Source organism: Anomalospiza imberbis, chromosome W (genome assembly GCF_031753505.1).
Source record: "Anomalospiza imberbis isolate Cuckoo-Finch-1a 21T00152 chromosome W, ASM3175350v1, whole genome shotgun sequence".
Classification (NCBI taxonomy): Eukaryota; Metazoa; Chordata; class Aves; order Passeriformes; family Viduidae; genus Anomalospiza; species Anomalospiza imberbis.
In genome coordinates, this window is record NC_089720.1 from 6,790,525 (window position 1) to 6,808,192 (window position 17,668).

The following is a 17,668-nucleotide window of genomic DNA, read 5'->3' on the forward strand; positions in this document are numbered from 1 at the left end:
TTTTTTTTTAATCTTACTTTAGAAAATGCTTTTACGTTTGGGATACATCTCTAGTGAGGTTTATGTTTGTGTGTTTGTTTGCTTGTTTTTAATAAAGCAGGTCAAAAAGATTACTTCACACATTACCTGTTAAAGTGAGATGATGAGTAGTAGGTTACCAACTGCAGTAAACTGGAGTGATCCAGTGTAACCAAGGCTACTGTGAAACAACCCATATGAATCACATCAAAGAAATTAAAATACTGATGGAACATAATTTTTAAAAAGAAGTTAAGATAAATATGTTGGGTGGTTTTAGGCTAATTATTGAAGGGTGGCTATTAATAACCACAATTTAGCAGCTTAAAAACTCAAAGTATGCTCTTGTATAATTAGAGAAACTCCAAAAAATTCAGTCTTGATATAAATCTGGAAGATATGCAATATCATTATATGGAGTTAATAAAGGTTGGTGCAAGCTTGTAAATCAAAGATAAATATGCATCATTGTGTGTTTAGTTTTAGAAAGGGACTGCCTGGATTAAAACATTGCTATGTTCTTGAAACTAAATATCTGATATTTATGGCTGGAGTGATCTCCAGCTTCAAAAAGTGTAGATCAGACCAGTATCTCAAGGAACCATTTAATCTTGATGCAGTAACAGAAAATTATGTTTCTCTGGTTCCTCCCTGGCAGATGTTTAGTCTTAAAATTCTCCACTGAATGCAATTCAACAACCTCCCTGAATGTTTCATTTGCCTGCTGAAGTTTTTGACAATCCATTCTGCATCTTCTGTATATCCAGAATAAGCTGGTATCTTTTATTTCTCCCAAAATAGACAACCTAAACTACTGTTTGATACCTTCTTTGTAAAAATATCTTTGTGCTGGTTTTGATTGGGGTAGAGTTAATTTTCTTCCCAGTGTCTGGTATGGGGCTGTATTTTTGATTTGTACTGAACACAGTGTTGATAATATAGAGATGTTTTAATTATTGCTGAGCGGGGCTTACACAGAGTCAAGGCCTTTTATGCTTTTTGTACTGCCATGCTGGCAAGGAAGTTGAGGGTGCATGGGAGGTTGGGAGGAGAGACAGTCAGGACAGGTGACCCAAACTGACCAAAGGGATATTCCAGACCATATGACATTGTGTTCAGTATATAAAAAGAGAAGAAGGAGTAAGGGAGGGACATTTGGAATTATGGTATTTGTCTTCCTGAGTAACGATTATGCGTGATGGGGCCCTGCTCTCCTGGAGATGGCTGAACACCTGCCTGAGCATGGAAAACAGTAAATGGATTCCTTGTTTTGCTTTGCTTGTGTGCATGGCTTTTCCTTTACCTAACAAACTGTCTTTATATCAACCCATGAGTTTTCTGGTTTTCACCCTTCCGATTGTGTCCCCAATCCTGATGGTGGGGGAGTGCGTGAGTAGCTGCAAGGGGCTTGGTTGCCAGCTGGGATGAAACCATGACAATCTTACATGCTTCTTTTTAGATCTAAACATCATTATTTTTAGCCTGGCATTGAGGACTGGTTCATTCTTGCTGATTTTTATTTAAATCTTATTTTCTGTGCTTTATAGACACCATCTAAACTGAACATAGTATTCTAGCTATGATGTGTTAGGCATTCATGAAGATCTCTCCAGCAATTTCCTGTTAATGCAGCTTTGACTGAAAATCTTACTTTGTTGAAAGACTTGGCTTTTGATTATTCATTTGGGTCGTAGTCAACTGCTAGAATTACTAGATTTTTTTCTGTCATTCTGAACTATATAATAATTTATTACATCTTTTATATTTGTCATCTGTTTTCTCATACTGACTATACTATTTGCGTTTCTTTTCCATTTCATTTAATTGACTTTGCATATATCTGTGTTGGTTTTGCACAGCCTGGTTTTTGGTAGTGGGGAGGGGCATGGAGGTGGCTTCTGTGAGAAGCTGCTAGAAGCTTCCACCATGTCTGGTAGAGCCAATCCCTGAAGGCTCTAAAGATGGGCATGCTGATGGCCAAGCCTGGGCCAATTAGAGATGATGGGAACACCTCTGTGATTACATATTTAAGAAGAAAATCAAACAAAGTGGGCACAATTTTTTTCTAGCCAGAGAAAAGGAGGAGGTGAGAACATGTAGGGGAAAACAACATGGCGACACCAAGATCAGTGGAGAAGGAAGGGGAGGAGGTGCTCCAGGTGCCAGAGCTGAGATCCCTCTGCAGGCCATGATGATGACCATGGTGAAACAGGTTGTCCCCCTGCAGCCCATGGAAGTCCACGGGGAATGCATGATCCACTTGCAGCTCGTGGAGGAGGTGCCCACGCTGGGGCCGGTGGATGTCTGGAGGAGGCTGTGGTCTAGTGGGAGACCCGGTGGAGAGAGGAGGCCAGTGCTTCCAGGCTGGAGTAGCCTGTCCTTGGACGACTGCACCCCATGGAAGAGTGACCCACACCACAGCAGTTTTGGGATGACTGCCTGTGGGAGGTACTCATGTTGCAGTAGTTTTGGGAGGACTGCTGCTCGTGAGATTGGAACCACGCTGGAGAAGTTCAGGGAGAACTGTTTCCCATGGGAGGGACCCCACAGAGTAGCAGGGAAAGGACTCCTCTCCCTGAGCAGTGGAAGAAGATCTCAGGTGACGAACTGACCAAAACCCCCATACCCCTCTCCCTGCGCTGTCGGTGGGAGGGAGGGAGGGGCTGGGGGAAGAAAAGTTTTTTTTGAGGACTTATTTTCTCATTGTCCTCTTCTGACTTTGTTAGTAATAAATTCACTTTGTACCTCTAAGCTGAGCCTGTTTTGCCCTTGGAGTGTTTTCTTCCAGTCCTTATCTCAATTCATGAAGCCTTCATTAATTTTTTCTCTCCTCTGCCCAGCTGTGGCAAGGGAGGGTGAGTGAGCAGCTTTGGTGGGTGCCTGACATTTGGCCCGTGTCAAACCATGACATCTCCAGTTTGGAATCATCTTGTCAGTATTTAAGCTGTCTTGACATTGCAACTCATTTCAGTGTTGACCTGAAAATGTATTGTGCTCCTCTATTGTTTGTAGTAAGGATTATTAGAACTACAGAACAGAACTGAACTCAAGATGCATTTCAATAGGACACTTAAAGCTTCTCCAGGGCACCTTTCTGACTAGTGTGAAGCTTTACCAAAATAAAGATCTTTCACTTGCTGCTTCCCTTGTATATGTGGAACAGTTTTGATGTGTTCATTTTTCCATCAATTGCCTCTTATCTTTTTACCTGATGCTTATAAAGTGCTACCTTGTAAAACCATTTAAATTGCCAGATTAAATAATTATTTTCATAAATAGCTGTGAAACAGAAGTAATTCTTCTTTTCCTAAAGAAAGATAGAATTTTGGTTTTCTTTTACTTTTATTCAAACATATTGACTTGGGCTAGACTAGATTATGTCACGACTATGATCTGCTCAGCCTAGTGGTGGAACTGAGAGATGAAGTAGAAAAGCTAAGAAGTATTAAGGACTCTGAGGAGATTGACTGGTGGAGCTGCACTCTACCATGCCTTAGACAAATGAACCTACCATCCACTTCGCAAGAAGCAATGCGTCCCCTACCTTCTCATGACCAGGCGGAAGGAGGACACCTTAGAGAGGGAGGGGAGTGGAAACAGGTTTCTGCTCAGGGTGGCAAGCTAATCCACTCCCAATCTACCTCACCTTCCCAGGTGCCCTTATACAATAGGTATGAGGCCCTGGAATCTGAGGACCAGGAATATGAGGAAATGGATGAAGGTTCATTAAGGTTGGAAGGGTTACATAGGGCAGGGCAGGAAAGGAGGGTCTGATATGCCAACCAGACCCAACCCATAGGGAAGTATGCTGCCTCCCTGGGACCCGGGTAAGGAATGTGTCGTGGTTTGACACTGGCCCAATGCCAGGCACCCATGACAGTTGCTTGGTCACCCTCCCCTGCCACAGCTGGGCAGAGGAGGGAAAAAAAATGAACACTTCATGAGTGAGATAAGGACCAGGAGAAATATTTCACGGGCAAAGCAGGCTCAACTTAAATTGCAAAGTGAATTTTATAACTAACAGAATCAGAGGAGGATAATGAGAAATAAAATAAGCCCTTAAAACACCTTTTTCTTCCCAGCCCCTCCCTCCTTCCCACTGACAGCACAGGGAGACAGGACGTGGGGATCTGGTCAGTGCATCACTGAGATTTTCTTCTACTGTTCTGGGAGAGGAGTGCTTCCCCTGTGAGGCCGTGGGGTCCCTCCCACGGGAGACAGTTCTCTGTGAACTTCTCTGGCGTGGGTCCACTCTCATGAGCAGCAGCCATACTGCAACTGCTGCAACGTGAACTCCCCCCATGGGCAGACAGTCCTCCTAAAACTGCCACGACATGGGTCTCTCTTTCCATGAGGTGTAGTCCTCCAAGGAAAGGTTGCTCCAGCCTGGAAGCACCAGCCCCCTCTCTCTACCAGGTCTCCCACTAGATCACAGCATCCTCCAGACATCCACTGGCTCCGGCGTGGACACCTCCCCCATGGGCTGTGAGTGGATCTCTGCATTCCCCGTGGACTTCCATGGGCTGCAGGGGGACAACCTGTTTCACCATGGTCATCATCATGGCCTGCAGAGGGATCTCAGCTCTGGCACCTGGAGCACCTCCTCCTCTCCCTTCTCCACTGACCTTCATATTGCCATGTTGTTTTCCCTCACATGCTCTCACCTCCTCCTCTTCTCTGACTAGGAGCAAAAACTCTGTGACTTTGTTTTGATTTTCTTCTTAAATATGTCATCACAGAGGTGTTCCCATCATCTCTAATTGGCCCAGGCTTGGCCATCAGCATGTCCATCTTTAGAGCCATCAGGGATTGGCTCTACCAGACATGGTGGGAAGCTTCTAGCAGCTTCCCATAGGAGCCATCTTTTTGGCCCCCCTCCTGCCAAAAACCAGGTTGTACCAAACCAATACAGGATGTCACCAATAAACTTCCCAGCATGGTACGGCCCACTGACTATTACCTGCTACTGGTTTTCCAGGTGATTACCAATGAAGTCCCAACAAGAAGGCTGTAGAGAGTCAAGGGGGACCTCAGGATCTTTTGACGACTGGTCAAGGGATCTGGAGCAGAAATTGCATTCTCTTCTGTCCTGCCAGTTGCAGGGAATGATGGGGCAAGAAACAGGAAGATCTTGCAAATGAATACCTGGCTTCAGAACTGGTGTTACCAGCAGAATTTTGGGGATTTTGGTCGTGAGTCAGTTTATACAGGACCAAGCCTGCTGGCAACAAACAGGGTCCACCTATCTCAAAGGGGAAAAAGGATATTAGCTCAGGAGTTAGAAGGGCTCCTTAAGAGAACTTTAAACTAGATTTTAATGGGATGGGGACAGGGCAGGCTCAACAGAGATAAGGTGTGGGAAGGGGAGAACTTTAGCAACCACTCAAGTAGCAAAAGGAAGTTTAAGAGGGAATACCCCATTCAAGCACAAGCAGCCAAAGGCGTAACCACAAGACAGGACTATGGGCCATCCCTTTGCACCCCCACTAGGATATTAACACACTCAAAAACCTCTGTAAAGTGCCTGTACACCAATGCACACAGGATGGGGAAAAAGCAGGAGGAACTAGAGATCTATGTGCACTCACAGGGCTTTGATCTCATTGCGATTACAGAGACGTGGTGGGATAGCTCATGACTGGAATGTTGTCATGAAGGGCTACACGCTGTTTAGGAGAGACAGATCAGGAAGGTGTGGTGGTGGAGTTGTCCTCTATGTGAGACAACACTTGGAATGTATTGAGCTCTGTCTTGGGGTGGATAACGAGTGGGGCGAGAGCTTATGGGTTAGGATAAAAGAGCAGACTAGTAAGGGTGACGCTGTTGTGGGTGTGTGCTACAGGCTGCCTGAGAAGGAGGAAGAAGTGGATGAGGCCTTCTACAGGCAGCTTGAAGCAGCCTCACAGTCACAGGTCCTGGTTCTTGTGGGGGACTTGAACTACCCTGACATCTGCTGGAAAAGCAACGCAGTGGAGCACAAAGAGTCCAGGAGGTTCCTGGAAAGCATTAATGACAACTTCCTGTCACAGGTAATAGAGAATCCCACAAGGAAAAGTGTGCTGCTTGACCTTAAACTAACAAATAGGGAAGGGCCTTATTTGAGATGTGAAGGTTAGGGGAAACCGTGGCTCTAGTGACCATGAGATTGTGGAGTTCAGTATCGGGGGAAGAGGAAGCAGAGTAGTAAGTAACATTACAACCAAGGACTTCAGGAGAGGTAACTTGAGCCTCTTCAGGGATCTTCTTGGAAGAATCCGATGGGAAGAGGCCCTGCAGGGAAGAGGGGTCCAAGAGAATTGGTTGATATTCAATAATCACTTCCTCCAGGCCCAAGAACAGTGCATCCCAATGAGCAAAGAATTGGGCAAAGGGGGAAAGACTCCTTCATGTATGAATAAAGAACTCAAGCATAAGCAGGAAGTACACAGGAGGTGGAAACAGGGTCAAAACATTTGGAGTGAATATGGAAAGGTTGTCAGAGAAGGTAAAAATGAGACAAGGAAGGCCAAGGACCATCTGGAATTAAATCTTACCATGGATGTCAAGGACAAGAAGGGCATTTTCAATAACAAAAGGAAAACTGTGAGTTTGCGGGACCCAAGTTGGGCAACTCCCTGGGGGCTCCCCTGGCAGGGGAGACCCTCCTAGAGCAGTTCTGTGTCAGGAACAAGAGACGTATTGAACTTTTTCAGTCTCCAGCTTCTGTTTATTGTTATCTTATCAAAACTTCAGCACACTCTGCACCAGACTCTGCGTGCAGGAAAAACAGCACAAAAATGGCTAACAATCTCTTGTTACAAGACCTTTTAAGTCTAATCAAAAACTAAGCTACCCAATTAAGAAGTGACACCTAAATTATTTTCCTTTCTAACCCAATAACTGACCCCTAAAGACCCGCAATACGGATTTTTCTACCCAATTACAAGATACAACCTAAACCCAAGAAGAAAGAGGAAGAAGAAAGAAGAAGGGAACTCAAGAGAACACCCTATATCCTCCATCTTGAACCCATCTATAACATACTAAAAATCCTAAAACCTAAATTTCTCACCCATGTGACATACTACACTACTATTTGCAATCTCTACAATCTATTTCACAGTTTTGTGGTTTCTAGTTTACCTTGAGGTTTTGGAAGTTTTCTCCATGAATGAGGGTCAAAGTCAGCACTCCCCTGGGCGTCAGGACACCCCAGAGCAGAGAGAGAAATATTCCCAGTGCCCTGGGTTTCCACAGGAAACAAAGGATAATGTGAGGCCATTCCTAAATGGAGGGGGACCCTAGTGAGAGAGAACGCAGAGAAGACAGAGTTACTGAACGCCTTCTTTACATTGGTCTTCACTGACAAGATCAACCCTCAGGGATCTCTGACCCAGAAGACCAGGGTTAAGGAATGCTGGAAAGAAAACTTTCCCTTGGTCAAGGTGGATTGGGTTAGAGAACACCTAGGCAAAACTGACATCCACAAGTCCATGGGCCCTGATGGGATGCACCCATAAGTACTGAGAGAGCTGTCAGACATCATTGCTAGGCCACTCTCAATCATCTTTGAAAGGCTGTGGAGATCAGGAAACGTGCCTGAAGACTGGAAGAAAGCAAATGTCATTCCAGTCTTCAAAAAGGTCAAGAAGGAGGACCCAGGTGTCATGGTTTGACATGGAAGTGAATTTTTTCAGGAAGTTGGGTCAAACCAATCAGTGGTCAGGTTTGGATATTGGCACCTGGAGTGACCAGTGAAGGTATGGACACACCTCTGAGAACACAGGGGGTTAAAAGCAAGAACTCCCAGGGGAACTGTCTCTTTGGTTCCAGTCAGAGTGCAGTGCAGACCTCCCCTGCCTAGTCACAGGCTGGGCGGGGGAGGGGAAGCCATGTGGCCTGAGAGAGGTGAGCTGAGGGGTAGAAGGACTGGAACTGAGTCAGCTCCTGTGGATGGAAGGGTGGACAGAAGCGGACATGCCTTTGTCGTCCCCCCCCCCCACCAGAGGGAAGAAACAGAGAGTCCAGACGACACCTGTAACTTTGCCCGCGGAGGAGAAGGAGAAGGGGGGGAGGTGCCCAGCCTTGGCCTTGGGAATTGGCTTCTGGGCAGAGATTTCAGCCGTCCGGGGAGTCTGAACTTTTAACCCTTTCCTGGGAAATGAAGGCTTTGTAAAATACTACTCCTCCTTGATTTGAAGTAGAAGAGAGACAGTCTGGGATCTAAGATGTTGGAAGAGGAAATTTTTGAGTGGGAGGAGATGATGGAGTGGTTTGTGGCTGGACTTTTCTTGTTAGCCATAGACTGAACCAAATTCTCCTGCAACAGAGATTGCATTTAGGGGGATGCGGTGGTGGGCCAAGAGTCCTGTTTCAGTGGCTGCCAACAGAGGAATGGAGAGAACAGAGGAAAGCTGAAGAGGGTGTGGAGAGGCCCTCTGTCTTCAGAGAAGAAGAAGAGAAAAAAAAAAAGATCTCTGTTCTTGGACCCTCGGTCCCAGGGGAAAATGTGGGGGACTGTTGTCCCAAAAAGGATAAGCTGTTCGGCCCTCAGCCCCAGGGGGAAATGAGGGGGGACTGTAGTCCCAAGATGAGAAACTGAACTGTTGTTTTTCTTTCATCCTTAGCAAAGCATCCTTGAAAAGAAACCCTATGAGCAGTTTGTCCATGCATAGTAGTGAGAGCACTGTGACATGGAAAGGAGAGTGTGACCATGGCAGATTTTCTCCAGGCAGTGCCATGTGTGACATGGAAACACCAGAAGTCACAGCTGTGTTTCTTGGGGGTCTGTGGCACAGGAGAGACTCCTGTCTCCCTTGATGGACTGAGTATTGATTATCTGAATGGTGGCAACTTGATTAGGAATCCTGGGTGGTGTCTCTCTGTGGGTTTTATTTGGAAATTAGGTGGGAGGAGGAGTGTTTTAGAAGGTCTTCATCTGGGATTTAGTGTTTGTTTTTTTATAGTAGTAGTAGTTTAATAAAGTTTTTTCCTTTGTTATCAAGCTTGGACCTGCTCTGCTCTGTTCCTGATCACGTCTCTCAGCAATTATTTAGAAAAGTGCATTTTCATGGGGGTGCTGGCATAGTGCCAGTGTCAAACCATGACACCAGGGAACTACCAGCCAGTTAGCCTCTCCTCAATCTCCAGAAAGCTGATGGAGCATCTCATTCAGAGGCCATCTCTATCCACATATCCACATGGACAGCAAGAAGATGATCAGGAGTAGTCAGCATGGATTCACTAATGGTAAATCATACTTCAACAGCCTGATTGCCTTCTATGATGAAACAATTACCTGGATGGATGATGGGAGAGCAGTGGATATTATCTACCTGGACTTCAGCAAAGCTTTCAACACTGTCTCTCACAACATACTCATAGGCAGACTCAGGAAGTATGGACTGGATGAGGGGATGTTGAGGTGTATTGAGAAGTGTCTGAATGACAGATCCCAAAGGGCCATGATCAGTGGCACAGGGTCTAGTTGAAGGACTGTCACTAGTGGTATCCCCCAAGGTTCTATACTGGACCCAGTATTGTTTAATTTATCCACCAATGACTTAGACAAAGGGGCAGATGCCTCCTCAGCAAGTTTGCTGATGACACAAAGCTGGGAGGAGTGGCCAATACTCCAGAGTGCTGTACTGCCCTTCAGAAGGACCTTGGCAGGTTGGAAAAATGGGCAGAGAGGAACCATCTGAAATTCAATGAAGGCATCTGGAGAAGAATAACTCCATGCACCAGTACAGGCTAGGGGTGACCTGCTGGAAAGCAGAGCTGCAGAGAAGGACCTGGGAGTCCTGGTGGACAACAAGCTGTCCATGAGCCAGGAATGTGCCCTTGTGGCCAAGAAGACCAATGGTATCCTGAGGTGCATTAGGAAGAGCATTGTCAGCAGGTTGAGGGAGGTGATCCTGACCCTCTACTCAGCCCTGGTGAGGCGCATCTGGAGTGCTGTGTCCAGTTCTGGGCTCCTCAGTGCAACAGAGAGATGGAGTTCCTGGAGCAGGTCCAGTAGAGGGTGAGAAAGATGATGAGGGGATTGAAGCAACTCTCTTAAAAGGATGGACTGAGAGAATTGGGCCTATTCAGCCTCAAGACAACTGAGAGGTGACCTTATCAATGTCTATCATTATCTGAAGGAAGGGTGTCAGAGGATGCAGCCAGGCTCTTCTTAGTGGTAGCAACTAATAGGACAAGAGGCAACAGGCAGAAACTGATTCACCTGAATATGAGGAAGAACTTCTTTCCTGTGTGGGTGACTGAGGACTGGAACAGACACCAGAGAAGGTGTGGAGTCTCCATCACTGGAGATATTCAAGAACCATCTGGACACAATCCTGTGCCATATGCTCTGGGATGATCCTGCTTGAGCAGGGAGTTTGGATGAGATGAACCCACTGAGGTCCTTTCCAACCTTACCCATTCTGTGATTCTGTGACTTAGGTTACTAGTTAAATCTGTATGTTTTAGTTTGGCATTCTTGTTTTTCTAACCACAAAAAAAGGGTATTTGTGCATGGTTTATATAACTACTTATACTGGTAAACAAGCAGTTACATTCTTAAAATTTATTATGCCACTGTAAATTATTTTTTTCTTTCTCTCCTGTGCTCTCTTGGGGGAAAAATAATTTTCAAAGTTATTTAATAACAAACTGAAGTGACGTTTCATTTATGACTGCATATTAAGAGGTTTATTGGTGACACATTGGTGTTCCTGTGTCTGAGACTTAACATAAGACAGACCACTCATGTTTCCTCAGACAAACAGACTCATTTATTGAATCCAACACCCTTTTATAGACAATTCAAAACTCCCAGTGCTATGCAGCCATTGGCTGTGTCTGTGTGCCCCCAGACTCTGAACCAATCAAATGCCTGTATGTCAGGAGAGCTGCCACTGGCCGAAGACTCCGTTAGTCAGCCCAGAGGCTAGTTCATGGAGCTGGGCTGGAATTCTTATCCATAACTGGATTAATGCTAACTACAGATCAACTTACAATGCAACATATTGGTACATACATATTTTGCCTAATATCTGTATTTTAACTGTTAGTGAATGGAACTTAGTGTTGCTGGTTAAAATGTTCTTCAGAGCTGTAAAACTGATAGATGTTGTCTTGAACCTATTTTATCCATCAACATACAGAAGAACAAAAGCATTTTTCCTGCCTTTTCACTTTCTAATTGATTTCTCAATTTCACACAGCCTAACTGAAGCATGGACAGACAACTCTTCAACTAATTAACATTGAAAAGAAGGGTATTTGTTACAGCGCTGGACGCATGTGGAATAATTTCCAAAGACATGCGCAGGGAGTTGCAGACTCCTGCTCTCTATTTATACAGAAAAGGTTTTGCATATTCACACGGTTTCTAAGGACACATAATACATAATCATTACCTGCACACTTTGTATTATAATCAGCAGAATATCCATTACAGCTGCGCAATTGTACTCCCTTAATTGGGTAGGTGAGATTTTGAAATAAGGGAGTGGTCATATGGGAGGAAGAAATCCGTCTTTCTCATCATGAACTCTTTACCTATAGCTAGTTGGCAGACCTGCTGGTCACAGTCCAAGCCTCTCCTAACTGTTCAATTATTCTTGAGGTAAGGTATTTCTATAGCTTCTGCTCCTTCACAATTGTTCCATCTATTCCTGTCACTCCTAGTTTCTCTTTCTTAATATATTTGTTATTCTTTAACTAAGGTATGTGATTCTTGTTAGCTATATTACTAACTTAGATTCTTAACTAATTTTAAAATCTTAACTGAAATATGCAGTCTTTTACTATCCTAATTATATTCCCAGCTGGCCCCTCGACTCATCTGCAGTTTTCAATTATCCTAATTACATTTCTAGCTGACTCCTTGACTCATAATTGTCTATCTGCACTATTCTGAATAAATTGACTTGAAGCAGTAAAATGGACTGTTATCAGAAAGCAGTTTAGCACAGTAGTATACTTTGTTTTGGGGAGAAATTGAAGGACCTGGCCATGTTGGTTGATTATTTTCCTTAAAAAATAGGTATTAAACATGTTATTAATACTATAGCTCTGGTCAATTAAGGCTAATAGAGATTATGGGTAACTTAAGACATAACAGACATAACATAATTAAAATCCTAAATAGTTTTTCTAACAACTAGGTATTTTTTAAACTTGCATATTCTTTGAGAACATTCATTGCTCCTTAAAATTTTCTTTGGTTCTGATAACAGGTAGATTTTTTCAAGTTTTTATTGTTGGATGTTTATGGTATGGTATATGAATTAAGTAAAAATACCAAGTACATTTTATTCTGTCCTAGGTAATTTGCAAGTCAGATGCTCCTACAGGGGATGTTTTGCTTGATGAAGCTCTGAAACACATAAAAGAGACCCAACCTCCTGAAACAGTACAAAATTGGATTGAACTGCTGAGTGGTAAGCCTTGAACATAATGTATTTGCTTTTTCCCTCCCAAATAAAGCTAATTATCTGGTATCACTAGAAATTATTGTGTTAGATTTTTGTGGAGATAGCATGCAAAAAAGTTCATCACCCTGTCCTCTAGAGTAGCCTTTTGCTAATTTTAGCCTTTAACCAAATATAAGTTACTTGCTTTTGACTTAACTTGGTACAGAAAGTATGTAGATGGAAGTGTCAGAGGATATCTCTACTCTGTGGAAGAGGTGTTTTCGATATCCCCAACTCCTATCTTGTGCCCATGTGGCTGAGCCATATACTTCCAGAATGCATTCAGGAGGCCATTCCTCTTCTCCCCATTTTTGAAATCTTCCAATCAATTCCTTTTTCTTTAAGTCTTCATAAACTGGTACTCCTAGTTCATCCCCATCTTGCCCTGGCAAAAGGAAAAATCCTGGCTGTATGATTACCAGAGTACAACTCCCTTTCCACCAGGTGGGGAGTTTTAGGTAAGCTCTTTTCCTACATATCCAAAATAAGACATATGGTGCTTTCCAATAATCGTTATCCAGTTGATTTATATTTTCCCAAAATTTGGATATTTCTGGGATTCCAGAATAGGGATTCCTGCCTGCATTTTTACATTGAAAAAGTTTGGTTTCATTATTATATTTACAATTTTTCCTATTTTTTTTACTCTGGGCCCAATACAGCGTTGGTTCTTCTGGGACCCACCATGTAAAAGTCCCATTACTAACTTTATATCTCTTACAGGGAGTACTTCCTACTCTGCTAAGAAAAATTTTCCCAGTGTGCCGGAGGCATTCTTCTCCTCTTACTGTTGAACTTAAAACCCACCCTTCTGGCTGGTTCTCCCTTCTTATATTTGTACAGTTCCATTTAAGAAGTTCGACAAGGCCTAGGCTACTGCCTCTCCATGGACATTCCTCTGTCATCAAGACCCCCCACAGACCTAAATGTTGGTTACATTTCGTTCTTTACTTATTCTTTCCCCCAAATCTACAAACAAGCTTTTCCCTAATCTGGGGATTTTTAATTTCATTTTCTAATTGTTGTTTGAGTTTTGTATACAAATCTTCATGTGGGGTTGACCCAGGATTAACTTGCGGCATTGGCTTCATAATTTTGTTTACTATCTGTTTCTTTACCAAATCCTAGACCCCACCCCTGAGAGCAAATGTAAAGTAAGCCCATCTTTCTCCCTTTGGACATTCACTTCCCAATCTATTACCACTTGTTCCTAAGTTTTCTGCAATTCAGTATGTTTTCCCATCTTGCGTACAGGTATCTAATTTGGATGGGTCATAACAGCAACTGTCGACATGGGTGTGGGAAGTAAAAAAGGAACCTTGGGTTTTTCCCAAATAAAGCGATTGGTAGCATTTGTGACATGAATTTGCTTGAATCCCAAAAGGGAAAAGACAAAAAAGGAGTGACAGTTGAAAAAGGAATAGCAGAAGTCCAGTATGGCTTATACCCCCACCTCCCATGCCTATGGGGTTGCCACCCATAGCAGGTGTATATGATCTTCTTGGCAGTGAGTACAGTGGCCAATCCAGTCTTGCCCTCTATTTCCTTGTCACTTCCTATTTGCTGCCTTCCAGGCAAATTGCTTTTGACACTACTTAACTGTGGTTTCTCACCGTTCCTCAGGGACTTCCCACTCAATTGGTATCAATAATTCTCACCCACTAAGTAAATTAACTATTTCTGCATCTGATAGCTACTGTCTGTTCAAAATTGGTGAGCCACGCTTGCGATATATCATACAACACGAGTGTCTTTTATAAGAACTACAGTACCATTTTCGTTCACAATCTCTACATTTACATATAACCCAGCTAGCATGTCCTGTATTGGGGTTTATAAGGCACAGTATATGCGTTGGTACAGAGGGTGGCTGCAATTCAACCCTTAGGTCGGGATATAAGCAATTCTCTTATTTATATAAATCACAAGCTATACTAAATATTCTCTGGGTCTGACATCTATATAAACCAGATCCTCCAGTTTGAAGAGAAACTATGTCTTCCCAGGGAGGGTATCTGAGTTTACTCAGAGTTTCTCCAGGGGGTACTTGAAACCACTCATATAAGCTTCTCCTTACTTCCCAGTTTTCTGTTATCCGTGGGAGATTATTTGGATCATCCCAGTCCATTACCACCTGATCCCGGCTTAAGAGTCAATTTTGTATCACCTAGTGCTGATGTTATAGTTCACTCCTTAGGTTCTTCCACGGGTCCTTTGATTCTGCTGGCATGGATCCACCCTCTTTCCTTGGTCCGGATCGCTGCTTCAGTCGTCAGCAGTACCGGAAAAGGACATTCCCATTGTGGAGTTAAAGATTGTTCTTTCCATGTTTTAACCAGTGCCCATTCTCCCGGGTGGACACTATGAATTTTAAATTCTAAAGGTTCAGTTTGAGGGATTATCCCTTTCAACTGCAAATTTTCTGGAGTTCGTGCAATTGTGGTGACATATTTTCTAACACTCGCTTCCCCTTCTTTGTAAGTAGCGGTTTCATGTTGAGTGGTCAAAAAGGGCAGCCCGAACATCATTTCATAGGGTGATATTCCCAGGTCTGATCTGGGTTGTGTCCGGACCCTTAGTAGGGCCAAAGGTAAACACTTGACCCGTGATATCTGGGTTTCAATCATCAGTTTATTTAAGGTGCTTTTTAAAGTCTGGTTCATCCTCTCTACCCGGCCTGTACTCTGTGGGTGCCATGGAGTATGTAATTCCCATTCTATTCCCAGGACCTGAGTTATTTGCTTTAAGACCCTTGACATAAAATGTGTTCCTCTATCTGAGTCTATCTTGTTAACCATTCCATACCCGGGAATAATTTGTTCCAAAAGGGTTTTACATACCACATTAGCTATAGCTCTAAAAGCTGGGACAGCTTCTACCCACTGAGTTAAATGGTCTATTATTACTAATAAAAACTTCTATCTCTGCACTTGGGGAAGTTCAGTAAAGTCCACTTGGATGCTTTGAAATGGCCGCAGGGCTAACTCACAACTTCCTGGTGTTGTTTTTCTCATAACCTTTTTATTTACCTTTTGGCAAGTTATACATGTCTCAGTTACTTGCTTTGCTAATCCAAAGATCCCAATGCCCCCATAATTCCTTAAAAAGTGATCACACAAAGCCTGAGTACCCCAATGAGTCTTCTGATGTATGTGTTCTAATATTTTCCTAGTAAGGGACTTATTAAGTAACTACCTCCCATCAGGGAGTTTCCATTTTCCAGACTGATCTTGTTGTCTCCCTATCTTGCTTAACTCCTTCTCTTCTGCTTCAGTAAATTTTGGAATTTCCAATTCTTCCTTACTTGGAGTCAAAATTAACCTAACTTTTTTGCTCCCATTTTCTGCTGCATCTCTAGTCTCTTGATCTGCCAAATTATTTCCTCTTACTTCTGGGGTCATTCCCTTTTGGTGTCCTCTAACATGTACTACAGCTACTTCTTCAGGCAATTTTAATGCTTCTAAAACCTCTCGAATGAGTACCTCATGAACCAGCTCTCTTCCTTTCGAATTTAGTAACCCCCTTTCTTCCCAAATTTTTCCAAAACTGTGCACTACCCCAAAGGCATATTTCTAATCGGTATATATGGTTCCTTTCTTATGTGCTAAATATTCCAATGCTCTCTTTAGAGCATATAATTCACAAGATTGAGCAGACCAATTTGTAGGTAATTTCCCTTTTTCAAACGTCTGCATATTTTTCACTTTGAATAAAGCATATCCTGACATTCTTTTACCCTGTAAGCATCTAGATGAGCCATCAACATATATTCTTTCCCCTTCTGGGAGGGCCTGTTCTGCTAGATCTTACTGAACTTTAGTTTGGTACTGTATAACTTCTAAACAATTATATGTTAAGTCCCTCTTTGGTTCTCTGTATAAAAATTGTGCTGGGTTCAGACCTTTGTCTACCTCCAGGGTCAAGTCATCACTGTTTATCAGAATTGCTTCATATTTCAACATCCTGGAATCTGTAAACCATTTTTCAGCATTTTGATTTAACACATTTTGGACTGCATGAGGTGTGTACACAATTAGTTTGCTTCCAAAAGTAAGTTTACAGCTCTCCTCTACTAGGATGGCAGTAGCTGCTATGGCTTGAATACATATTGGCCAGCCACGGCTCACTGGATCTAGCAATTTAGATAAATAGGCTACTGGTCTCTTCACTCCTCCCCATTCCTGGACTAAAACTTCATGAGCTACTCCATTTTCCACATTCACATACAGATAAAAAGACTTTTCTAATGAGGGTAAACTCAAAGCTGGTACTGAGGCTAGTTTAAACTTAAGTTCCTCTAATTTATTGTCATCTTCTCAAGTCCAATTTACCTTGTCTTCCTCGGTCAACTTTTCATATAAAAACTTCACTGCCTGAGTATATCCTTCAATCCACAGCCAACAATACCCCAATAATCCAAGCAGTTTTCTAACTTCTTTCTTTGAAGAAGGGAGGGGAAGGCATAAAATACTGGCAATCCTCTCAGGATTTAGCTTTTAGCTACCTTTACTTATTAAGTGACTGAGATACTTTACCTCTGACTCTGTAAATTGCAATTTTCCTTTTGATACTCTTAATCCTTTTTCCTCAAGAAAATTCAGAAGTTTTAAGTAGCTTCCCTAACTTCAACTTCGGCTTCTTCTGATAATAAAAGGTCATCTATGTATTGGGTAATCTGTATTCCAGGAGGAGTAGGGAAGTTCTGTAATATTTATTCTAAAGCTTGCCCAAATAAATTTGGAGACTCAGTAAATACATGTGGCAGTTTTGTCCATCTTAATTGTTTTCATTCAGTACTTGGATCATCCCCTTCAAAAGCAAAAATATTTTGACTATCTTCTGCTAACAGACAAACCCAAAATGCATCTTTAAGATCCACCACGCTAAACCACTGATGTTGAGGCAGGACTTTACTTAAAAGGGTATAGGGATTAGGTACCACGGGGTAGCGGGTCCGGGTTCTTTTGTTAACTTCCCTTAAATCTTGAACTAATTTTTAAGTCCCATGCGGCTTCTTTATTGGGAGAATAGGGGTATTATGAGGAGGCATACAAGGTTCCAATGTCCCATCCTTTATCAATATTTCTATTACCAGCTTTAAGCCTTCTCTTCCTTCTAATGGCATAAGGTACTGACACACATGCATGGGACATTCTCTTCTTGGCAGTTTTAGCACTTTGGCTACCATTTTTCCTTCTTCAGGT

General features: G+C 42.9%; 1 protein-coding gene across 1 annotated transcript in view; it reads left to right on the top strand.

Annotated features, from left to right (window-relative positions):
* The window catches only part of LOC137464280 (Golgi phosphoprotein 3), a 118,660-nt gene that overhangs the window by 72,666 nt on the left and 28,326 nt on the right, over positions 1-17,668 (top strand). The window contains exon 3 of the mRNA XM_068175569.1: positions 12,317-12,431. Within this exon, the coding sequence (XP_068031670.1) occupies positions 12,317-12,431 (115 nt within the window). The remainder of the gene's footprint in view (positions 1-12,316; positions 12,432-17,668) is intronic.